The following is a 25,988-nucleotide window of genomic DNA, read 5'->3' on the forward strand; positions in this document are numbered from 1 at the left end:
CCATTTGTTTTTTTGGATAATCTTTTTGGGACTACAGCTGGTAAGAAACAGACATCATCTCTACTAACTCAGAGTCAAGAGAAATCAAAAATCCTCTGAGCCCTCTAGAAAAAAAGCATCTGCCTTATTGTTCAGCAGTGATGATGAGGAGGTGGGTTGAAAGTTTCTCCTAGAAAAGAGGAATAGTTTGATGGGATTTAGGAGTTAAAGCTATCCTAAACATTTTTTTTTCTATCTTTTTTTACATCTAGTGAAGTTCAGTCACCAAAGACTTGTATGTTCACAGGACTTGTTTTTTTGAAGAAAGGTACTTAATATACTAACTTAAAAGATTAATCTTTTCAAAATGGTTAGGAATAAAATATGTCCCTGAAATTGTAATATATGCTAATCAAATGAGTTAGGCCTTATTTTAACTTGTTGAATGATCACTGTATTTAGTTAAGAACTATAGCTAGACGTAGGTGTATGCTTTTGCAAGTTGAACCCCTTTTTTATGAGTCTTGATCCATTTGCTATATCTACATACATATAAGCAGAGCCAGTAGTGAATATAATTTATCTGCTGTTCAGATTGAGCTATACAGAAAAAGACTTCATACATTATATTAAAAACTCTAAGCATTAAAAATCTTCATTATTATAATTACTCCTCTTCATTTTAATACCATAAGCAAATTATGAGGGTATGATGTATATAGATAAACCAGAGGTATGTTAATGTTTTTTATGGAAAGCAACCTAAAATTATACAACGTAATTTGTTTTTTCTACTCAAATGTATGAATTTATCATGGATTTTCCTTTTTTTATTCTTAGCATTGTTGGTAGTTGTTTATTCTCCCTGTAGTAAAGGCCCATCATCATGATAGGACATTTTCCTACCATACTCAGGGAAAGTAAAAACATTTGCCAAAGCCAGGAGCAACAGTACTGGCCAAGTGAAGATAACCCAGGGTCTTGATCAGTGACTCTCAACCTTGGCTGCCCATTGGAATCACCTGTAGAACTTTAAAGAGTAGTGATACTGGATTCCATCAGTGGAGATTACGAATTGTTTAATTTGGGTATGGTCTATCACTGGAATTTCCTAAAGCTCTGTCAGGGATTCTAGCATGTAGTCACTGTTGAGTGTCACTGTTCTAGAGAAACATATCCCAAACCAAACAGTGTGGAGAAATCACCTGGGCATCCTGTTACAAATGCAGGTTCCGATTCAGAAAGTCGGGGTGAAATCTGAGATTCTACATAACCCATGGTGTTTCCTGTGCACCCCACTTTGATTTCTGAAGCCCTAGACTCTAGAGACCAAAGGACCACTTGGCAAGCGCTCAAGAGTTACTTGATATGAAGGGGTGAGCATAGCCAGGTGGGGTTTCCCTCAAATACTTTATAAAGGCCAGATTCAGACTTGTGGTTAAAAAAGGTCACTAGCAGCTTCACTGTGTCTTGTTTACAGGAGCTTTTTACATATTTTTTTCCAACCTGCATTGAGGTTTTTAAATTAAAATATCACTTTCCTCCAAGTGTTAGTTTTTTTTCAACACTCTTCCTTCTCATTCCCCTCTAAAATTAATTTTCAACCCCTAAAGTAGATAACTTCCCTTGTCCTAACACACAACAGAACCATAGAGGGGAGAAACATTGTGGCAGGCAGTGGAGGAGAAAGGTAAGAGAATGTCTTTGAGGCTAGAGAACCCAGCTGTCTACATTTGACTTCAAAGAAAAGTCCTGGACGTCAGCTTTCTTCAAGAGTAATGTACTTAATTTAATGCTTAGTTTAAATACAATTTTGTTTAATGATGAATTATTTTACTTCCCAGGTTCCTCAGTCTAAATTACTACTGAATTTTAACATACATTTTATATTTTAAGGACCAGTGGAATATTACTGATTCACAGGCCAACTCATCATCTGATAATAGGTCTAAAGGAGAACTTCGGGACTCTGGGACCACCCAGGTCCAGGAGGCCAAGGCTGTGAAAAAGACCAGCCTGTTTGAGGACGATGATGAAGATGACCTGTATGTTATTGCTAAGGACAGGTGAGCTAGTCATGGAAAGAACTGATTTAATTAGTGTCTCAGTGTCTGTGGTAGCAAGTATAAAGGTACAGTTGACCCTGGAACAACACAGGTTTGAACTGCAGTGGATCCACTTAGATATTATTATAAGACTACAGTATATAATACATGTAGTAATATAGAATATGTGTTAATTGAGTGTTTGTGTTGTCTGTGAGACTTGGTCAACAGTAGGCTGTTAGTGGTTAAGTTTGGGGGGAGTTAAAGGTTATGTGTGGATTTTCAGCTGTGGGACAGATGACAACATGCCCCTAAATGTCATGTTGTCCAAGTGTCAGATGTATTTGATTCACAAGGTGCAGTTGCTTGGGGTGACATGATAATCACTCATTACCCAGTAGTCATAAAAATAAATATGTTGATTTTCACTTGTAAGGTGTCCTTCCCCGATACTGGGCATTGTTTTTTGTTGTGGGATGCTTACCTAATTTCTTCTGCCTAACTTTTTTCTCTTTAACCCTAAAATACCATCTTTCTTAGTTTGTTAGAGATTTAAGTACAATTTGTTGTCTTTTGTTTGTTTTTCCTCTGGGAAATCCTAAAGAATGCAAAGTGTGGTTGAGGGTATGTAAGTTTGTCATTTGAACAGAAATACCCTTAGCATTGATACACATCCTGTTAGGAGAATGGTTTTCTACAGTGCTGTGTTTATCACATCAGTTGCTGGTAAGTGTTAGCTGATTCACATTAACACTTGGCCTGAAGCCAGCAGGATGTATCGTCTGAGCATAGGCTGTGGTTGGTGTAACATGCTGCCAGATTAGCTGTGCATCTAGAATAATTCCCTTGCAAATACAGAATATGTGTACTTTTTCCTCAAGAGCTTTAAATGATTACTGTGGAATTCAACTGAATGATAGTACCATAAAGAGGTAATTGATGGGACATATAAATCCTGTGGGTTGGTGCGATTAAGCCTTAATTTTGATTTGATAGATTCAAAAGTACCTCATATTTCTATCTCTAAATATTGTAATCATTTAAAATCTCACCGTTTCTTTTAGGTGCTGGTGACTTTACCCTTGGGTTTATATTTTGCCTCTGGTTAAGAATATAGGCTCTGGGGGACTTTCTTGTCCCCTCCTGGAGTGAGCTGGAAGCTCTTTCCTCTCACTTTATCTCTAAATAAAAGCCGGTACCTTGCTCTCCTTAAAACAAAAAAAAAAGAAGAATATAGGCTCTGGAATTCCAGTACCTGATAAATTCTGGCCCGGCCAGTTCCTTTCTGAATAACAATAACCTTGGGCAAGTTACCAAAGTTCTCTGGGCCTGAGTTTTCTCATCAGTTAAACAAAAATAATAATAGTACCTCTCACATAGGATCATTGAGAGGATTAAATGAAATCCAAAAAATGGGAAATGCTTAGCACAGCTGTTAGATTGCAGTCACTTAACATGTTACCATTTATCATCATGACTGCAGAGGAAATAACAATTCATTCCTTTATTTTTCTTGCACTCTCTCTCCTGAGATATGCTCTTCTTCCCTTCTTACCTGACCAGCTTCCTTCAAGACTCAGTTTAAGCCCTCTCTTATAAGAATCCTTTCTTGACCTAAAAGACAGGTGAGAGAGAGAAGAAAAAGTCAAAGTCTAGAACAAAAATAATTCCCTCTTTATATGCCCTCATCTCTGGCCATGTTGCACTTGAGCATTTTCTAGGTTGTATAGAACTTACGTTACATATGTGCCCTGTCTCCCTTTGCCCCCTACCACGCACACATGGTCACCAGTTTAGAGACCTAGAAACATCTCACTTGGAGGTTCCAATACCAGCTATACCCAATACTTAGCTTTCATTAATGCTTTCTCTGCTCCATATTTATTCCATTTCTAGTTGGTTTTAAAGTTTTGTGTATGGGCATTTTTCTGAGGAAATAATTCATAGCTTTCATCAGACTCTCTAAAATTGCTTTTACAGACACTGAATGTAAAATGGTGCAGCCACTTTGGGAAACAGTTGTTCCTTAAAAAGTTAAACCTGGAGTTACCAAAGGACTTAACTTCATTTTTAGGTATACGGTCAAGAGAAATGAAAACCTGTCCACACAGAAACTTGCCCATGAATGTTCATCAAAGCATTGTACATAGTAACTGAAAAGTCCATCAACTGATGAAATGATAAACAAAATGTATTCCGCCCATACAATGAGAAGGAACAAAATATTGAGACATGCCACAACATTGATGAACTGTGTTAACTGAAAGAAGCCAGTCACAGAAGACCACATGTATGAGTCCATTGGTATATAATGTCCAGACAGATAAATCCATAGCCACAGAAAGTAAATTAGTGTTTGCCTGAGGCTGAGGGGAAAGGAGAATTGGGAGTGAATGTTAACAAGTAGGGTTTCATTTTGGGTTGTTGGAAATACTGTGAACTTAGATTATGGTGATAGATGCTCAACTCTGAGTATACTAAAAATCAGTGAATTGTACACTTTTATAAAAGTGTAAGATTTATGGTATGTAAATTGTATCTCACAACCATTCTAAAAAAAGAAAGAAGCTTTGTGTCCCTAATGAAGTTGTGAAATATTAGCAGGGCATTCAAATGCCCTGGCTTGCCTGGCAGCCCTGCTTTGTTCCTTTCATTCCAGCATGATTATTAATAACTTTCCCTTTCACTCTCAAAAGTGCCTGGTTTAGACCCATAGACTCTATGATCATTTTCTCTGTACCTTTTAAATAAATCAAAATACTTAACCTGTTACTTATAATGAGAAATACTGTAGCTCACTGAACAAGCACATGTTTCCTGAGGACAGGTCTCCACGGGAGGCCCCCATTTAACCAGCAGAAGCTGAGAGTTAGGGAATGAGGCCGAGGGTAAGGACTGTTGTCTTTTATGTAACTTTGTCCAGAGAGCTAACTAGCTTTTCTGTAGTAGCTTACCTTCAGAATCAGTCACCAGATGTCTTGTGGGTTTTTCTTGGAGGTTTTGGTTGGTTAGTTTGTTTAGAATTTCTTGTTCGGAACATGATGAGTTAGATTTTCTGCTATAGCTGCTTAATGAGGCGTTCGGCACTCTTCAGGCATCTGATATAGTCAATACTTTGTGATCATTCATCACCTAGTAGTCAAATATTTTGGTTATCATTTGTGTAACTCTGTATTGGTATATGTCCTTAAAGGCATACTAGGTACCACCTTACTGTGCCTTTACAAATTGGCTCTTTGCTTTAATAACTTCTTCAAAGTGCAGACTTAGTTTGTAACTGTCCTTTAGTGTATGTGTCCAGTGAAAGTGCACTCAACTGTTTGGTTGATCCTTAGTTTTTTTGTTTTTTTTTAGATGTAGATAGACATCAATATTAAACTAACAAGTTATATAGATTTTGCCTTGTTAATTATAATTTTGTTCTAATAGAAGTAGATGGATATGGTAAAAAATTTACTGAAGTGACTTACTATTACTGTGCTTTTTTTCCTAGCAAAAAATGATTTTGAAGTTTTCATTACTTTGGTAATTCTCTAGTATGTTAGTTGTATGATTCCTTATCATATAGTAAAAATTAGTCCAGTGCTAAGCCTCCCTGTGTTTTTCCACTTTCATATTATTTCTGTTCCCGAAAATGTACTGATGAATAGTTGTTCTGGCATTTACTGAGCACCTTGTGTGTAGGGGGCCTGCCAGAATCCCAGGTAAGGAGGTAGGTGAAGACAGGCTAGAGGAAGGTGGTGAGGAGGGCTGTGACCGCATTTCGGCTCTGGTTGCCCAACATGGGGTAGGAGCTGGGTGCCTAGTGATGTGATGAACAGGGAAATGAGTTCTGCTTTTCCAGCTCTGAGAGGTTTGTCTGGTGGAGATGGAAAGGGATGGATTTGGGGTTTGAAGGGAAAGGAGGGGGATGCTTAGAAAGACAGGATAAGGTGGCCAAGGAGGTACCAGGTCACAGCCTGAAGCAGGCCCTGGCCCTGTGATCTTTTGACAGCTGCCTTCTGACCACTTTGGAAATAGGCGTTCATGTTCTCTGTTTCTTCCTGTGCCCTAAGAAGTGATGAGAGAGAGTGCTAGTAGTGTCATGTGCCTCACAAAGCTAACAGCTAGTGCACTCGCACCGTATCAGAAATAACTAACAAGGGCCAGGTTGAGGAGGGCCTTAGCTCTTCTACATAAGGGTGGGGGACAGAGGCTGATGACTTGCTAGGCACAAATCGCACCTACTTCAAAGGTTTTTCTTACTTGCTTTCAGTTGTATAAGGTCAGCTGATAGCTTGGGCATGTTGGTGGCAGGTGGGTTCATAGAGGTGTGACCTAGAAAGAATATTGTATTTTTTTTAATCCCATTTGCCTTTAATTTGGTCTTTCATCTGTTTGTGTAGCCAAAAGAGGACCCAGAGAGTATCACTGCTCTTCGAAGAGGATGCCGATAGTGGAAGTTTTCTGTTTGGCTCTCCTCCTGCATCTGTTCCTCCTGCAACAAAGGTATTCTTAACCTCTTAGGCCCAGGAAACATCCTTGAGGTGGTGTTATAGAATAGTGATACTCCTTGAATCAGCTCCTAAAACCTGACCTTGGAAAACTTGTTTTCCTAGTTTTAGAAAGATAGCTTCTGGTTAGTGGTATTTTACAGATGAAGCACACATACAGAAGCCTGGAAAAAAGAACTCCTCCGTGTCTGCAACCCATTCAGTGTCAGGTATAGTCTTCGGGGGGCAGAGTACCAATGGAAGGAAATTCTGACACGTGCTACTACATGGATCAACCTTGAGCACATTATACTGAATGACATAAGCCAGCACAAAAAGGCAAATACTGTATGTTTCCACTTACGTGAAGTACCTGGAGCAGTCAAATTCAGAGACAGAAAGTAGAATGGTAGTTGCCAGGGTAGCAGCAGGGGGAAATGGGGAGCTGTTTGATGTGAAGAGTTTCAGTTTTGCAAGATAATTCTGGAGCTGATTGCACAGCAGTGCGATTATTCTTAACACCACTGAACTATATGCTCAAATGGTTAAGATGGAAAAATTTCTAATATATGTTTTTTACCACAGTTAAAGTTTTTTTAAAAATTAAAATATATGATAAGAAAAGAAGTAGTTAATCTAAGTGTCCCTCCAGTGATTTTGTCTAAATGGCATCACTACCACAGTTACCTAAGCTAAAACATAGCCAATCTCATTTTATGTCAAAAAGGAGTATTAGAGAATGAGAGGAAGGTGTCATTAACGTAATGCTTGTCTGGAACCTAGACACACTGGAAGCCTGCTTTTGGCCTGTCATTAATCCCTCCCCAGCACACTCCTGAAGTATGTGCACATAGAACAGTGAGGCCAAGCACTTTTTTATTGCCAACTGGCAGTTGCTAACAGTGAACTTTCTAGGCTAGGCCCCATGGAGACCTCTTTACCTGTGCTGGGTTAGCCTAAAAGGCCAAGAATCCAGCCAGCTCACAGCCTGCTGTGACGGTCTTCCCACCCAACTTGAGACCACTCCAGTTCGGTATGCGTGAGGGCAGAAAGCCCTGCAAGACAGGGAAGGAGGTATGAGTCCCCAGGGAAACTTCCCGTGTTGGAACAGCCACAGAATCCAAAATGGCTGCTCCTACCCTGACACTTGATGAAGACTTTCCCCCTCCCACCGTGGTGATGGGTGACCACATTCCTGAAACCTGTGTGGTCCTAGGGACCTGGCTTCTCCTTGTATACAGTGAAATAAGCACATGGCAGTTAAAGAACCTGGAACTTCCTGTTTCTAGAGACGATACTTGGTTTTTCTATACCTCCTAAATATTTTCTGTTTAAAGCTTATTTTAAATTACAGTGTAATACACAGATGTCTTCTTAAGAAAGGTTTAGCAAATGCATAAAGAACCCAGAGTCCCACTCCATACTCCTTCTGAGATGTAATCACTGGTAGTGAGGCATTGCCAGTCCCTCCAGGCCTGTTTCTAGGCATCCACATCTGTTTTGCATTGTTTAAATATGATCATGTCTACATTTTTATGCATCAGTTTTTGTCCCACAGCATGTTTTTCATTCCCATAAGCTTCACCTTGCCCTTTTTTACCACTATATAGTATTCTGCAATATAACCACTAGGACACATGTGGCTATTTCTCCTTTGATGGAGGAATCGTCATTGTTTCTTGCCAGTTAAGGCTGTTTCCTCCCATCCCTGTTGTTTTGTCATCTTTAGCCTTGACTGTTGAGGTGCTTTCTTATCTGGTCTCTCTGTGAATGCTCCTTCCCTCCATCTGCTCTCCTGACCATTGCCCTCATTCTTGTCTCAGAGACCCAGTCCCATTGTCCTCTTGGCAAAATGCCTTATCTGAGCCTACTGTGCCATCTGTAATCTCTTCCAACCTGGACACCTCTTTTCCAGCCTCATTTGCATATATTCTAGGTGACTCATCCTATCTCAGAATACTCCAGAGGAGGGTTATTGTCTCTTATATAGAAACATTCTTCATACTTTGAGACATGGTAGAAATGTTAACCTGTCCTCTGAAGCTTCCTGGATGAAGCACGTGCAGGTCCATGATTTAAGCACTCTTTCCTCACCACATTTGGGGTTGCACAGGTTGTTCCAGAAGCTTTCAGCATTGGGGGAGCGCTGCCTTCCCTGGGCTCTGGAGTTCCCTGCTCCTGCTTCTGAGGTGCTCATAACCCTACCCTTCAGTCTCCCTAAAGAAGACATCTAGTGGCTGAATGGTTAAAAGTTGAGAGATCTGATTTTCTTTGTAAATCATAAAAGTAACTTCTACCCTGGATAAATGAGCAATAATCTAATGAATTTTGAAAGTTCTGGAAATGTAAAACTTCTTTCAACCTGTTTAACTACAATTGTTAAATAAGACAAAAGGTCAAAGATATGCCTCTTAGGTAGCTAAACCACCTGCACACTTTATTTTTACCATTTGTGAGACAGAATCACAATTAGCATATAAGAGATATTTTTTCTTTAGAGATCCTAGGATATTTCAAAGTAAATTAAATTTGACTCAGTTTGAAGCCTATCAATAAAATTAATTTTATGAAGAAGTTTATCTTTAGGAAGGTTTAAAATCAACAGTTTGGGCAGCATATTCCTTGATTTAAGGACCATGGTTATATGAAAGGTTATGTTTCTCCATACTTAATCTCGTTTTTCTCCCTATCAGCTTGCATTGAAATTATATGTAGTTTTCAGTGAGTCCAGCACATTGCACAGAAATTTTTTCCTTTAATCACTTCAGTTTGCCATACCTCTTCTGAAACTCTTTTGTGGGTTTCCAGTCTTTTATTTCAAGCTTAAATGAGCATGCATTTTAAGGACCTTTTCCTAACAATAACAAAAAATCTCTTTATCCTATTCTACTTTATCATTTTTTCTATCATAGTAATATTCTTTAGTTTCCTGAATGTCTTGATAACTTGATGAGTATTGCATTAAGCTTACTTCCTTACATATTATAGTCTAGTTAGTATGATGGACTTAGTTTTTTTTCTCAAGAATTTTTGATAAGTCGCTTTCCCCAAGGATGCCAATAACTCTAGGTAAGTTAGTAACCTCAGTTTCCTAATCTCTGAAATCCCTAGCTCCCAGGTAAGAAACAGATGAGAGATGTGCAAAGTGCTCAGAAACCTGTGGTGACACCTACCCTGGTATAAAACACCATGACTGGCTGTGGAAATGCACTGTATGATCCTTCCAAATGGATAGATAAAAAGCTGTATGATAGCTATTCATGTAAATTAGGGGGAGAGTAATGTAAGGGCTAGGTAGAGATATCAATAGCATTCTTAATCAATGAAGTAAATGGATTTTTACTGACAAGAACAGGAAACCTTCATGGGTGGCAGGATGATCTAAGCTGAGCCTTGCTAAAAAGATGAGGAGGATTTGCTTCTACAGAGGGAGAAACAAGTGTGGACGTGTGAGAGTTTACGTGTAAGGAATAGGTGAGACTGATGGGGTGCAGGTGACTAGAGGGATAAAATGAGGTGTCAGTTGATTGTCATGTTCAATACTTAACTTATTGCAAAAATGCAGGTTTGGGGTGGGAGATAAAGTAATTGGATGGGTGTTTTATTTTAGCAAGAGCTCTGGATGGTAGTCATGTATCTGAAATGTAAGAGGAAGGAAGCAGAGAGGAGAGACCAGTAGTTGGGGGGCAGAAGTAAGGATCCAGGCAGTGGCAGCGTCGTGCAGTCAGCAGGCACAAGGAGACGGGAGCAGACGGTGTGGCAGAAACTGAAGTGCTGTGTCTGCGCATTGGAGGTTGTAGTGCTTCCTGCTTCCTGTTTGTGCCCCTTCACTATGCTCTCCTCTCTTTCCCACAACCACACTTAGCAGATGCCCTAAACAGAACTGTGGTTTCGGCATGTGTTACACATTGTCGTGCTAGTCAGACACACTTTTTTTGTTTTTGATGATGTCATTTACTCTTCTTTTGGTAGAAAAAAGAGACCATTCCTGAGGTACAACCTTTGCTGTTTAGCAGGGAAGAAGAGAAGGAGGCACAGTTCGGAGTGAAACCTGTGGGTAAGAAGGTTGAGGCTGCTGAAGAATCATCAGAACTTGGGACAACTCAGGTGGAGGAGTCAGAAAAGGTCAAGTTTTTATTTTTCTTGTATATTCTGATAGGTTTTGTCTCTCATTTGTTCTTGTAAAACCCACACGTGCACACACCTTACATTTTCTACCACAGAAAATAAATGACTCATTTTTTGAGAGATTTGAAAACAGTACAAAGTATAAAGAAGAAAACATGTGATCCTCCCCATTCAGGGAAGCCTTCAACATTGCTCCTGCCTTTCAGTTACCTCTCTAGGTGTGCTTGCGCACACAGTGATGTGTCGTTTTCCCATTTTACATTATTGTCCCTTTGTGTCTGTTCCTTTCTCTCCCTAGGATCTTCCTCATCTTATTTGCCATGGTGTTTTTTCTTGGCATGTCTGCTTTTTCTGACTTAATCTTCTCTGTAGTGCTTCTTTTAGCTCCAGTTCTCTTCTAGCCCCAACCTGTACTTGAATTAAAATGGCAGTTTTAAGAAATTATGGTTTAGCACTTTTTTATATTGTGAATTCCAATGTAAAGTGATATTTGTCTTTCCTCTGAAACATTAGCTTTCTTTTCCATGGTGATCTGTCATCTGCAAGAGATGGCATAAGTCTGTGGATAAGGCTTCTGGATACATCTGGGAACCAGTGATTACCTGCTGTTTCTATGAACCTTTTCTTATTTTCTAACTTTCCTTGTATACTTTGTGTTCAGGAACTTAGGTTTAATCTCTCTTCTAGGGCCTGTGAAGAACATTGCATATCCTTTTCCTGTTTGAGGCTCCGTGGGGCTACAGTGATAGAAACGCTGTATTTTATTATTGTGTGACATTGTCTTCTCCAAGTTTGCATGAGGACCTTTTCTGTGTCCAGAAGCCCCTGGCTTACCCCAGTCATAACCCAGCCCACACTTGTGCTCTCCTGTGCTACCATCTCTCTGCTTGAGTATAAGCACCGTGAAGATGGGGGCCAGGTTTGTTTTGTTCACCATTGTATCTGTACTACTTGTCATGTTACTTTGCACATAGTAGGCACTTTAAAAATTACATTTCCTCAAAGAAGCATGTTTTTCCCACAGTTTAACCACTCTGAAACTAGGATACACCTCTTGTAATCAGTGGCATGTTAATTGAGAGTTGTTTTTTTTGTCCTTGGTGGTTCATATAGTAATAGTGGTTCTTAAATCAGTGGCATCTTACCTAAAATGTGGTATACTTGTGAAATGAATAAATGCTGCATTTTAGATTATTTTAGAGATTCTTATAATTGTGTAATACAGTGTAAGCCTTTTAAAATTTAAGTGTCTGATTTTGTCAATTAGGTTTCTCTTAGAGACTTATGTATTAGTTAAATACTAGGAAATACATGATCCTCTCCCAATGACTGGCATTTGTGTTGTCTTTATGACTTAGAAGTTACAGTTCTTGAGCAACCTGTGTGTATCAGTGTTTGTATATATATATAATGGTAGGAAGGAGGGACCCATGGCTTTAAACTGTTTGGAAAAATTACTTTTGTCTATGAATTATCTGTGCAGGACTCTTTATTGGAGCAGCCAATGAAGAACTAGCTCAGGGTTTTGTTACCTGGGAGCAGATGTGATTATCTGTAGGGCCCCAAAACATGCAAATGTGGCAGTTACTGAATTAATAAGGAGTTTTGGAGGCCCCACAATAGAATTTGTATTTCCAGGTGATACTTAATATTTTCCTTATTACTTCCATTTTCAGGAAGGACCTTTAACTCTCTCTTCTCAGGAAGCAGCCAAGCATTCTGATTTACTTTCTTCATCTTCCCCATTGGACAAAAAAAACAAAAATAGAACCAATACTGTTCTTAGCTTATATGATGAGGAAGAGGATAAAACAGAGGATCAGAACAGCATCCAAGTGCCAAAGACAGTAGGAAAGGTGAGCAAAAAGTAGTACAGTTCAAGTTTTGAAAGGATAAAAGAATCTCATTTCATGATGTTAGTTCTGTCATGTGAGTTGCTGAAGAATTGAAGCTTCCAGTTTCTCTACATCCTCATCAACACTTGTAGACTTTATTTTTTGGTATCATTAATCTACAATTACATTAGGAGCATTATGTTTACTAGACTCCCCACATCGTGAAGTCTCGCCCACATACCCCATTACAGTCACTGTCCATCAACATAGTAAGATGCTATAGAATCACTACTTGTCTTCTCTGTGTTGCACAACCTCTCAGTGCCCTCTCCTACATTATGTCTGCTAATACCAATGCCCCTTTTTTTTCCCTCCTTATCCCTGTCTTTCCACCCATCCTCCCAGTCCCCATCCCTTTGGTAACTGTTAGTCCATTCTTGGGTTCTGTGATTCTGCTGCCATTTTGTTCCTTCAGTGTTTTTCTTTGTTCTTATATTCCACATATGAGTGAAATCATTTGGTACTTGTCTTTCTCCACCTGGCTTATTTCACTGAGCATAATACCCTCTAGCTCCATCCATGTTGTTGGAAATTCTATGATTTGATTTCTTCTTATGGCTGAATAATATTCCATTCTGTATATGTACCACATCTTTATCCATTCATCTAATTATGGACACTTAAGTTGCATCCATTTCTTGGCTGTTGTAAATAGTGCTGTGATAAAAAAAATAGGGGTGCATATGTCTTTTTCAAAGTGGCTGCTGCATTCTTAGGGTAAATTCTTGGAATAGAATTTCTGGGTCAAATGGTATTTCTATTTTTAGTTTTTTGAGGAACCTCTGTACTGCTTTCCACAATGGTTGGACTAATTTACATTCCCACCAGCAGTGGAGGAGGGATCCTCTTTCTCCACATCCTTGCCAACTTTCTTGTTGTTTGTCTTTTGGATGGTGGCGATCCTTAGTGGTGTGAGGTGATATCTCATTGTGGTTTTAATTTGCATTTCTCTGATGATTAGCGATGTGGAGCATCTTTTCATGTGCCTGTTGGCCATCTGAATTTCTTCTTTGGAGAACTGTCTGTTCAGCTCCTGTCCCTATTTTTTAATTGGATTATTTGCTTTTTGTTTGTTGAGGTGCTTGGGCTCTTTATATATTTTGGATGTCAATACTTTATCGGATCTGTCATTTATGAATATATTCTCCCATACTGTAGGATGCCTTTTTGTTTTGTTGATGGTGTCCTTTGCTGTACAGATGCTTTTTAGCTTGATGTAGTCCCACTTGTTCATTTTTGCTTTTGTTTCCGTTGCCCAGGGAGATATGTTCATAAAGAAGTTGCTCATGTTTATGTCCATGAGATTTTTGCCTATGTTTTTTTCTAAAAGTTTTATGGTTTCATGACTTACATTCAGGTCTTTGATCCATTTTGAATTTACTTTTGTGTATGGAGTTAGACAATGATCCAGTTTCATTCTCTTACATGTAGCTGTCCAGTTCTGCGAACATCAACTGTTGAAGAGGCTGTCACTTCCCCATTGTATGTCCATGGCTCCTTTATCATATATTAATTGACTGTATATGTTTGGGTTAATGTTTGGAGTCTCTGTTCTGTTCCACTGGTCTGTGGGTCTGTTCTTGTGCCAGTACCAAATTGTCTTGATTACTGTGGCTTTGTAATAGAGTTTGAAGTTGGCAAACAAGGTCCCCCTGCTTTATTCTTCCTTTTCAGGATTACTTTGGCTATTCGGGGTCTTTTGTGGTTCCATATGAATTTTAGAACTATTTGTTCCCAGTTCTTTGAAGTATGCTCTTGGTATTTTGATAGAGATTGCATTGAATCTGTAGATCGCTTTAGGCAGGATGACCATTTGACAATATTAATTTTTCCTAGCCAAGAGCATGGAATGAGCTTCCATTTGTTAGTGTCCTCTTTCATTTCTCTTAAGAGTGTCTTGTAGTTTTCAGGGTGTAGGTCTTTCACTTCCTTGGTTAGGTTTATTCCTAGGTATTTTTTTCTTTTGATGCAGTTGTGAATGGAATTCTTTTCCTGATTTCTCTTTCTGCTGGTTCATCGTTAGTGTATAGGAAAGCCACAGATTTTTCTGTATTAATTTTGTATGCTGCAACTTTGCTGAATTCAGATATTCTAGTAGTTTTGGAGTGGAGTCTTTAGGGTTTTTTATGTACAATATCATGTCATCTGCAAATAGTGATAGTACTGCATCTGCAGTATCGCAGTATCGCAAAATAGTCATCTGCAAATTGCCATGCCTAGGACCTCCAGTACTATGTTGAGTAGCAGTGGGGAGAGTGAGCATCCCTGTCTTCTTCTCAATCTTAGGTGAAAAGCTTTCAGCTTCTTGCTGTTAAGTATGATATTGGCTGTGGGTTTATCATATATGGCCTTTATTATGTTGAGGTACTTGCCCTCTATGCCAATTTTGTTGAGAGTTTTTATCATGAATGGATGTTGAATTTTGTTGAATGCTTTTTCAGCATCTATGGAGATGATCATGTGGTTTTTGTCCTTCTTTTTGTTGATCTGGTGGATGATGTTGATGGATTTTCGAATGGTGTACCATCCTTGCATCCCTGGGATGAATCCCACTTGGTCATGGTATATCATCCTCTTAATGTATTTTTGAACTCGTTTGCTAATATTTTGTTGAGTATTTTTGCATTTATGTTCATCAGGGATATTGATCTGTAATTTTCTTTTTTTGTGTCTTTGCCTGGTTTTGGTATTTAGTGATGCTGGCTTCATAGAATGAGTTTGGAAGTATTCCCTCCTCTTCTATTTTTTGGAAAACTTTAAGGAGAATGGGCATTATGTCTTCTCTATGTGTCCAATAAAATTCAGCAGTGAATCCATCTGGCCCCGGGGTTTTATTCTTGGGAGTTTTTTGATTACCGATTCAATTTTGTTGTAGGTAATTGGTCTGTTTAGATTTTCTGTTTCTTCCTTGGTCAGTCTTGGAAGGTTGTATTTTTCTAGGAAATTGTCCATTTCTTCTAGGTTTTCCAGCTTGTTAGCATATAGATTTTCATGGTATTCTCTAAGAATTCTTTGTATTTCTGTGGGGTCCATCATGATTTTTCCTTTCTCATTTCTGAATCTGTTTGTGTAGATTCTCTTTTTCTCTTAATAAGTCTTCCTAAGGGCTTATCTATTTTGTTTATTTTCTCAAAGAACCAGCTCTTGGTTTCATTGATTTTTTTCTATTGCTTTATTCTCAATTTTATTTATTTCTTCGCTGATTCAGGGTTAGCTTCTTTACTATCTAACCGTCTAACTTAGCTCACTTATTAAGCTATTATAAATACAGTTTGATGATTCTTTCTCTCCCTTCTTATTCTTCCTTTTCCTTTCTTTATTTGTTAGGTGTTTTATTCTGTACTCTTTTGTGTTTCCTTTGACTGCTTTTGTGAATAGTTGATTTTATTTTTTGCCTTTAGTTAGTATTTGGTTGGTCTACTTTCTTTGCTGTGATTTTATTTTCTCTGGTGACATCAATTTAGCCTTAGAAGTGCTTCCATCTAGAGCATTCCCTTCAAAATATCCTGTAGAGGTGGTTTATGGGAGGCAAATTCCATCAACTTTTGCTTTTCTGGAAATTGTTTAATCCTTCCTTTGTATTTAAATGATAATCATGCTGGATACAGTATTCTTGGTTCAAGGCCCTTCTATTTCATTTCATTAAATATGTCATGGCATTCTCTTTTGGCCTGTAAGGTTTCTGTTGAGAAGTCTGATGATAGCCTGATGGGTTTTCCTTTGTAGGTGATCTTTTTTCTCTCTCTGGCTGCCTTTAATACTCTGTCCTTGTTTTTGATCTTTGCCATTTTAATTATTATATCTTGGTGTTTTCCTCCTTGGGTCCCTTGTGTTGGGAGATCTGTGGGCTTCCATGGTCTGAGAGACTATTTCCTCCCCTAGTTTGGGGAAGTTTTCAGCAATTATTTCTTCAAAGACACTTTCTATTCCTTTTTCTCTCTCTTCTTCTTCTGGTACCCCTATAAAGTGAATATTGTTCCATTTGGATTGGTCGCACAGTTCTCTTAATATTCTTTCATTCCTGGAGATCCTTTTATCTCTCTCTGCCTCAGCTTCTCTGTACTCCTGTTCTCTTATTTCTATTCCATTAACAGTCTCTTGCACCTACTCCAGTCTGCTCATATATCCTTCCAGAGATTGTTTCATTTCTGTTATCTCCCTCTGGACTTGATCCCTTAGCTCTTGCATATTTCTCTGCAGGTCCATCAGCATGGTTATGATCTTTATTTTGAATTCTTTTTGAGGGAGATTAGTTATATCTATCTCCCCACACCCTCTCTTGGTGGTTGTCTGGGTGATTCTTGACTGGACCGGATTCTTCTGCCTTTTAATGGCGATAGGTAGTTGTAGGCAGGTGGCACATGTGTCTGCTGGGAGAACAAAGTCCCTTCCTGCTTGCTGGGTGCCTTGCCCTTCTCCACTGCCTGTGTTGTTTACCGGCACACTGGGAGGAGCCTCTGGTTTAATACACTGAGCTGCTGTGGCAGGGCAGCCCTCAGAGTAGCCCAGAGCCCTGTGGAGAGTTGCAGGTGCACCGGATGTGTTCTCCTGCAAGAATGGAGCCCCTTCGTGCCTTGTCCCAACTTCCTCTGTCTCTGCCAGGCAGCTGCACGCCAGCAGCAGCAGGTGGGTATGGCCCTGGTAGCTGCACTCTGGGAGGAGACTCAGGGCCGTTGCTCTGGGAGGTACCACTCTCCCGCTACTCCGCCGCTGTGGCAGGGCAGTGCCGGCTAGGGGGAACAAATGGCAGGCTGATTATTGCCATGAGGTACTTCAGAGCTATATTGCGACCCAGGGGGTTAGGGAGCCTGAAGTTCCTTAGGATTCGCAGCCTGCTGGGCTGAGTGTGCCTAGACTATTCCATCCAGCTGTTAAGCCCCTATCCCTTTAAGACTTTCAAAAAGCACTCTCTTTTCTTTTATTCCAGGGGAGCTGGCTGTGGGGACCCGCTTGCAGATTTTACTTTTCTGGTTCTCTTATATCCAGTACACCAGGCAATGTGTGTGTTTGCTCCCAGTGCAGATTACTAGGTCTGGTTATTTAGCAGTCCTGCACTTCCACTCCCTCCCCACTCTGACTCCTTTCTTCCCACCGGTGAGCTGGAGTGGGAGAGTGCTCAGGTCCCACCGGGTCGCGGCTTTGTATCTTACCCTTTTTGTGAGATGCTGAGTTCTTGCAGATGTAGATGTAGCCTGGCTGTTGTACTGCATCTTCTGGTCTCTCTGTTAGGCATAGTTGTATTTGTTGTATTTTCAAAAATATATATATGGGTTTGGGAGGAGATTTCTGCTGCCTTACTCATGCCACCATCTTGGCTCCTTTGTCCTTTGTATACTTTTTGGTATTAGCCAAGTGTTAGTGAGTACGTGGAGAAACTAGAACCTTCGTCATTCATTGCTTTTGGGAATGTAAGATGCTGTAGCCACTTTGGAAGACAGTTTGGTGGTTCCTCATTGTTAAACATAAGAGTCACCACATGACCTTGTAATTCCACTACTAGGTATGTATGCAAGAGATGAAAATATACATTCACACAAAAGTTTTTATGTTTTCAACAGCATTATTCAAAATAGCCTATAGGTGAAAATAATTTAAATAAATGTTCATTAACTAATGTAGTGTTACCATACAATGGAATATTATTAGACATTAAAAAGAATTATTTATAATATTAATGAACCTTGACAACATATGCTGAATCAAAGAAACCAGTGACAAAAGACATATATGATTCCATTTATTTAAAATGTCCTGAAAGACAAATCTATAGAGAAAGAAAATAGCTAAGTGGTTGCCTGGGTGTAAGGAAAGGGGCAGACAGGAACGGAGAGTGATTACTAATAAATAGGTTTGGGAGTTTTTCTGATGTAATGAGGATGATCTACACTTGGATTGTGGTGCTATTTGCACAGCTATGAATATACTAAAAATCATTAATGTAAACACTTTATATAGAATTTTTTGGTATGTGAATAATACCCAATTGAGATCCTAAACAACAACATATGGTACGCCATAGGATGCCAGTGATTTTTCTTTTTTTCTTTTCCTGTGACCCCCATACTATACATGCTAATCATAATGCCCCCTTTCTTTTTCCCCACCCTTATCCCTCCCTTCCCTCCCATTCTCCCCAGTCCCTTTCCCTTTGGTAACTGTTAGTCCATTCTTGGCTTCTGTGATTCTGCTGCTGTTTTGTTCCTTCAGTTTTCCTTTGTTCTTATACTCCACATATGAGTGATATCATTTGGTACTTGCCTTTCTCCACCTGGCTTATTTCACTGAGCATAATATCCTCCAGTTCAATCCATGTTGTTGCAAATGGTATGATCTGTTTTTTTCTTATGGCTGAGTAATATTCCATTGTGTATATGTACCACATCTTCTTTATCCATTCATCTTCTGATGGACATTTAGGTTGCTTCCATATCTTGGCTATTGTAAATAGTGCAGCGATAAACATAGTGGTGCATCTGTCTTTTTCAAACTGGAGTGCTGCATTCTTAGGGTAAATTCCTAGAAGTGGAATTTCTGGGTCAAATGGTATTTCTATTTTGAGCATTTTGAGAAACCTCCATACTGCTTTCCACAATGGTTGAACTAATTTACATTTCCACCAGCAGTGTAGGAGGGTTCCCCTTTCTCCACAACCTCGCCAACATTTGTTGTTGTTTGTCTTTTGGATGGTAGCCATCCTTACTTGTGTGATGTGATATCTCATTGTGGTTTTAATTTGCATTACTCTGATGACAAGCGATGTGGAGCATCTTTTCATGTGTCTGTTGGCCATCTGAATTTCTTCTTTAGAGAACTGTCTCTTCAGTTCCTCTACCCATTTTTAATTGGATTATTTGCTTTTTGTTTGTTGAGGTGTGTGAGCTCTTTATATATTTTGGATGTCAACCCTTTATCAGATCTGTCATTTATGAATATATTCTCCCATACTGTAGGATACCTTTTAGTTCTATTGATGGTGTCCTTTGCTGTACAGAAGCTTTTTAGCTTTATATAGTCCCACTTGTTCATCTTTGCTTTTGTTTCCCTTGACCAGGGAGATATGTTCATAAATAATTCACTCATGTTTATGTCCATGAGATTTTTGCCTATGTTTTTTTTCTAAGAGTTTCATGGTTTTATGACTTACATTCAGGTCTTTGATCCATTTCGAATTTACTTTTGTGTATGGGGTTAGACAGTGATCCAGTTTTATTCTCTTACATGTAGCTGTCCAGTTTTGCCAGCACCATCTGTTGAAGAGACTGTCATTTCCCCATTGTATTTCCATGGCTCCTTTATCGTATATTAATTGGCCATATATGTTTGGGTTAATATCTGGGGTCTCTACTCTGTTCCACTGGTCTGTGGCTCTGTTCTTGTGCCAGTACCAAATTGTCTTGATTACTGTGGCTTTGTAGTAGAGCTTGAAGTTGGGGAGCGAGATCCCCCCCACTTTATTCTTCCTTCTCAGGATTGCTTTGGCTATTCGGGGTCTTTGGTGTTTCCATATGAATTTTAGAACTATTTGTTCCCAGTTCATTGAAGAATGCTGTTGGTAATTTGATAGAGATTGCATCGAGTCTGTATATTGCTTTGGGCAGGATGGCCATTTTGGCGATATTAATTCTTCCTAGCCAGGAGCATGGGATTAGTTTCCATTTGTTAGTTTCCTGTTTAATTTCTATTAAAAGGGTCTTGTAGTTTTCAGGGTATAGGTCTTTCACTTCCTTGGTTAGGTTTATTCCTAGGTATTTTATTCTTTTTGATGCTACTGTGAATGGAATTCTTTTCCTGATTTTTCTTTCTGTTAGTTCATTGTTAGTGTATAGGAAAGCCACAGATTTCTGTGTATTAATTTTGTATCCTGCAACTTTGCTGAATTCCGATATTAGTTCTAGTAGTTTTGGAGTGGAGTCTTTAGGGTTTTTTATGTCATCTGCAAATAGTGACAGTTTGAGTACTTCTTTACCAATCTGGATTCCTTGTATTTCTTTGTTTTGTCTAATTGTGGCTAGGACCTCCAGTGCTATGTTGAATAACAGTGGGGAGAGTGGGCATCCCTGTCTTGTTTCCGATCTCAGAGGAAAAGCTTTCAGCCTCTCGCTGTTCAGTATGATGTTATCTCAGTTTATCATATATGGCCTTTATTATGTTGAGGTACTTGCCCTCTATGCCCATTTTGTTGAGAGTTTTTATCATGAGCCTCTCTCTGTTCAGTATGATGTTATCTCAGTTTATCATATATGGCCTTTATTATGTTGAGGTACTTGCCCTCTACGCCCATTTTGTTGAGTTTTTATCATGAATGGATGTTGAATTTTGTTGAATGCTTTTTCAGCATCTATGGAGATACTCATGTGGTTTTTGTCCCTCTTTTTGTTGATGTTTTGGATGATGTTGATGGATTTTCTAATGTTGTACCATCCTTGCATCCCTGGGATGAATCCCACTTGGTCATGGTGTATGATCCTTTTGATGTATTTTTTAATTCAGTCTGCTAATATTTTGTTGAGTATTTTTGCATTTACGTTCATCAGGAATATTGGTCTGTAGTTTTCTTTTTTGGTGGGGTCTTTGCCTGGTTTTGGTATTAGGGTGATGTTGGCTTCATAGAATGAGTTTGGGAGTATTCCCTCCTCTTCTATTTCTTGGAAAACTTTAAGGAGAATGGGTATTATGTCTTCGCTGTATGTCTGATAAAATTCTGAGGTAAATCCATCTGGCCTGGGGTTTTGTTCTCTGGTAGTTTTGATTACCAGTTCAATTTCGTTGCTGGCAATTGGTCTGTTTAGATTTTCTGTTTCTTTCTGGGTCAGTCTTGGAAGGTTGTATTTTTCTAAGAAGTTGTACATTTCTCCTAGGTTTCCCAGCTTGTTAGCATATAGGTTTTCATAGTACTCTCTAATTATTCTTTGTATTTCTGTGGGGTCCGTCGTGATTTTTTCTTTCTCATTTCTGATTCTGTTGATGTGTGTTGACTCTCTTTTCCTTTTAATAAGTCTGGCTAGAGGCTTACCTATTTTGTTAATTTTCTCAAAGAACCAGCTGTTGGTTTCATTGATTTTTGCTACTGTTTTATTCTTCTCAATTTTATTTATTTCTTCTCTGATCTTTATTATGTCCCTCTTTCTGCTGACCATAGGCCTCATTTGTTCTTCTTTTTCCAATTTCGATAATTGTGACATTAGACCATTCATTTGGGATTGTTCTTCCTTCTTTAAATATGCCTGGATTGCTATATACTGTCCTCTTAAGACTGCTTTTGCTGTATCCCACGGTAGTTGGGGCTTTGTGTTGTTGTTGTCATTTGTTTCCATATATTGCTGGACCTCCATTTTAATTTGGTCATTGATCCATTGATTATTTAGGAGCATGTTGTTAAGCCTCCATGTGTTTGTGAGCCTCTTTGCTTTCTTTGTACAATTTATTTCTAGTTTTATGCCTTTGTGGTCTGAAAAGTTTTTTGGTAGGATTTCAATCTTTTTGAATTTACTGAGGCTCTTTTTGTGACCTAGTATGTAGTCTATTCTATAGAATGTTCCATGTACACTTGAGAAGAATGTGTATCCTGTTGCTTTTGGATGTAGAGTTCTATAGATATCTATTAGGTCCATCTGTTCAAGTGTGTTCTTCAGTGCCTCTGTGTCCTTACTTATTTTCTCTCTGGTGAATCTGTCCTTTGGAGTGAGTGGTGTGTTGAGGTCTCCCAAAATGAATGCATTGCATTCTATTTCCTCCTTTAATTCTGTTAGTATTTGTTTCACATATTTTGGTGCTCCTGTATTGGGTGCATATATATTTATAATGGCTATATCCTCTTGTTGGACTGAGCCCTTTATCATTATGTAACATCCTTCTTTATCTTTTGTTACTTTCTTTATTTTGAAGTCTATTTTGTCTTATACTAGTATTGCAACACCTGCTTTTTTCTCTCTGTTGTTTGCATAAAATATCTTTTTCCATCCCTTGACTTTAAGTCTCTGCATGTCTTTGGGTTTGAGGTGAGTCTCTTGTAAGAAGCATATGGATGGGTCTTGCTTTTTTATCCATTCTATTACTCTATGTCTTTTGATTGGTGCATTCAGTCCATTTACATTTAAGGTGATTATTGAATGGTATGTACTTATTGCCATTGCAGGCTTTAAGTTTTTGGTTACCAAAGGTTCAAGGTTAGCTTCTTTACTATCTTACTGTCTAACTTAACTCACTTACTGAGCTATTATAAACACGGTCTGATGATTCTTAATTTCTCTCCCTTCTTATTCCTCCTCCTCCATTCTTCATATGTTGGGTGTTTTGTACTCTGCTCTTTTTAAGAGTGCTCCCATCTAGAGCAGTCCCTGTAAGATGGCCTGTAGAGGTGGTTTGTGGGAAGCAAATTCCCTCAACTTTTGCTTGTCTGGGAATTGTTTAATCCCTCCTTCATATTTAAATGATAATTGTGCTGGATACAGTATCCTTGGTTCAAGGCCCTTCTGTTTCATTGCATTAAGTATATCATGCCATTCTCTTCTGGCCTGTAGAGTTTCTGTTGAGAAGTCTGATGATAGCCTGATGGGTTTTCCTTTGTAGGTGACCTTTTATACTCTGTCCTTGTCTTTGATCTTTGCCATTTTAATTATTATGTGTCTTGGTGTTGCCCTCCTTGGATCCCTTGTCATGGGAGTTCTGTGTACCTCTGTGGTCTTAGAGGCCATTTCCTCCCCTAGTTTGGGGAAGTTTTCAGCAATTATTTCTTCAAAGACACTTTCTATCCCTTTTTCTCTCTCTTCTTCTTCTGGTACCCCTATAATGCAGATATTGTTCCTTTTGGATTGGTCACACAGTTCTCTTAATATTCTTTCATTCCTGGAGATCCTTTTATCTCTCTCTGCATCAGCTTCTCTGTGTTCCTGTTCTCTGTTTTCTAGTCCTTTAATGGTCTCTTGCATCTTGTCCATTCTGCTTTGAAGTCCTTCCAGAGATTGTTTTATTTCTGTATTCTCCCTCCTTAGTTCTTGCATATTTCTCTGCAAGTCCATGAGCATGGTTATGACTTTTGTTTTGAATTCTTTTTCAGGAAGATTGGTTAAATCTATCTCCCCAGGTTCCTTCTCAGGGGAAGATGTAGAAGATGTCGAATATGTCTGGGTTAGTCTTGTCTGGATCAAATTTTTTTGCCTTTTCATGTTGATAGGTGCAGTGGTATGCTATTGACTCCTCTGTCAGCTGGGAGAGCCAAGATTCTTTCTACTGGCTCCTGGTCTTTCTTTACTGGGACAACTGCGACCCCTAGTGGCTTGTGTTAGGCAATTGTGTGAAGATTGGATCTCTGTATCTTGCCCGTCTGTTATGGAGGAAGCTCCCTTGCTGTGGGTGTGGCCAGTCTCAGGCCGCTGCTCTGCTATGGCGGGGCCCCGGAGGGGTAATGGACAGGGGGTCTGTTTCGCTGTTTACCTCCGTGAGGCGTCTCAGAGCTGTTGCACAGGGCATTAGTTCGCCCGGAGTTCCCTGGAATTTCCAGCTCCTGAACTGTGACCCAGGATGCTTCTGTCCAGTTGTGGGGTCCCTGTCCCTTTAAGACTTTCAAAAGCACTCGCTTTTCTTTGTCCCAGGGGCGCCACCCGCTCACAGGTCTTACTGTCCTGCTTCCCTAGTTTACAGCACCCCACGCATGCACTGTGTGTCTGCGCTCTGGTGCGGATGGCTAGGGCTGGGTGTTTTGCAGTCCTGGGCTCCCTCTCCCTCCCCGCTCTGACTCCTCTCCTCCCACCAAGAGCTGGGGTGAGGGGCCTCGGGTCCTGCTGGGCTGCGGCTTGTATCTTACCCCTTTCACCAGGCACTGGGTTCTTGCAACTGTGGATGTAGTCTGGCTGTTGTTCTGTGTCTTCTGGTCTCTCTTTTAGGGATAGTTATATTTGTTGTATTGGGAGGAGATTCCCATTGTCCTACTCACGCCGCCATCTTGGCTCCCAGTCTCCTGAAAACTTTTTTTTTTAATCATCAGATCAACATTTGGTTTTTGCCATTGCAGAGCAGGGTCAAAGTCAGTGGAAAGGGCAGACCACAGACCCGCGCAGCTCGGCAGTTGGCTGCCCAGGATTCCAGTGAGGCTGAGGACATGAGTGTCCCCAAAAGATCTGTTGCACAATTGGCAGATGGCACCATTTCACCAAATGGCTGTCAGCCACAGCCCAGAACAGCTGGTGGAAAAGACTCTGAGGAACCTGTGGCAACTGCTACTCCATCTTGGGCAGGTGGTCCCGTGCTTGGAATGTATGTAAACTCCTTTGCAAAATCTTTGGGTCAGCTTCATAAGGATGATATTTTTGATTCTGAAGACATTTTTTCCAAGGGCTCTGTTTCTCAGTCCACTGGGAGAAAAACAGTCTTGGTGAAGGCAGCAGAGAGCCTAGCTACACCTCCAGGGGGAAGTAAAGAAAAGAGCTCCGTGTTTCCTGCTCTAGGTGAGGCAGGCAGTGATGATGATCTCTTTCAGTCTGTTACACCAAAACCAACAAGGAAAACAAATCCCTTCCCTCTCCTGGAAGATGAGGATGATCTCTTTATAGACCAGATGGGTAAGAAAAATGAGTCAAAATCCAACCATCAGCAGGATGTCATCTCAAAATCACAAGATATTTTTGAGGTAATAAGACATAAAAATATGTTTTGTGCATGGTTCTATGTTAAGGGAAAAAATACCTGATTGGCTTATTTGATGACATTAATGTACATTACATTTGCATAATTAAGATTGCATTAAGCTTGATTCATTGCTGTCTGACCACTATTTGCTTTGTAACTACAATAAGGTTTTCTTATTAATAACTCTGAAACTTACCTAGAAGTAGTATTTTGTTTCATGTAGGAGGTAGTTCCTGGTTAGCCATAACCACTGGTACAGGTCTTGGTTTTTGTCGTTTTTACCAGAATGTCAGTGCAGTTTCCTTGGCATGCCACTCTGACATATATAAACCACTATTGGTACAGCTTGAGAGTTGAACCTCAGGTTCGTGGGAAAACAGGCCCTGGCTGGGGCTGATGATTTAGTGCAGCGGTAAAGCCTTCAGTGGTCAGGTACTCTCTGGCGGGGGTTCACTGAGCATCCAGGAACGGGCACAGGGAGAACGAGAACCAGCACTGTGCTCCTCAGAGTTCTTAGGGAGGAGAGGGGATTACAGGCAGGGCCACAGGTAAATAAGAAGTTTTCAGACAAAGTTAAGTGTCATAAAGAAAACAATCCAAGGCCTTGGGACAAGAATGACCAATAGGGAGGGGAGAAGCTCCTGCATGTGGAGTGGTAGAGAAGGCTGCTCCACACAGCTGGCGTTTGAGCTGAGACAGGCCTGAGAAGGACCAGGGCTGGCAGAGATCCTGTAATAGTACATACCAGGCTGAGGGGGCAGTTAAATCAAATTTTTTTTTAATTTAAAATTGTTTCATTTTTTGGCTTAACAAGGGTGATATATTTGCTACAGAAGCAATTAAAC

The 25,988-nt window shown here is 39.7% G+C and overlaps 1 protein-coding gene across 9 annotated transcripts; it reads left to right on the forward strand.

Annotated features, from left to right (window-relative positions):
- LOC130684563 (WASH complex subunit 2-like) lies at positions 1-25,910 on the forward strand. 9 transcript variants are annotated; one of them, XR_008998878.1, is made up of 7 exons: positions 4-151; positions 252-307; positions 1,926-2,045; positions 4,005-4,098; positions 6,410-6,512; positions 10,107-10,267; positions 10,469-10,574. XR_008998878.1 is itself a non-coding variant. In XM_057505821.1 (5 exons), exons 1-5 carry the CDS (start codon positions 141-143, stop codon positions 25,202-25,204), a joined length of 1,089 nt encoding a protein of 362 aa, XP_057361804.1. In that variant the 5' UTR covers positions 1-140; the 3' UTR covers positions 25,205-25,910. The 9 variants fall into 9 exon arrangements, 1 of the variants encoding a protein (XP_057361804.1); XR_008998877.1 differs by lacking the exon at positions 252-307 and having other exon boundaries at positions 22-151; positions 1,876-2,045; XR_008998874.1 differs by lacking the exons at positions 4-151; positions 252-307 and adding an exon at positions 897-1,355 and having other exon boundaries at positions 1,876-2,045.
- Positions 25,911-25,988: the final 78 nt, after the last annotated feature.

The sequence above is a fragment of the Manis pentadactyla genome, chromosome 8, assembly GCF_030020395.1.
Source record: "Manis pentadactyla isolate mManPen7 chromosome 8, mManPen7.hap1, whole genome shotgun sequence".
In the NCBI taxonomy this organism is placed as follows: Eukaryota; Metazoa; Chordata; class Mammalia; order Pholidota; family Manidae; genus Manis; species Manis pentadactyla.

Excerpts from the sequence above, each read along its gene's own strand:
- LOC130684563 (XM_057505821.1), top strand. Across the intron at positions 2,046-6,409 it reads TATGTTATTGCTAAGGACAG|CCAAAAGAGGACCCAGAGAG; the intron begins GTGAGCTAGTCA and ends CTGTTTGTGTAG. Across the intron at positions 6,513-12,300 it reads CTGTTCCTCCTGCAACAAAG|GAAGGACCTTTAACTCTCTC; the intron begins GTATTCTTAACC and ends TTCCATTTTCAG.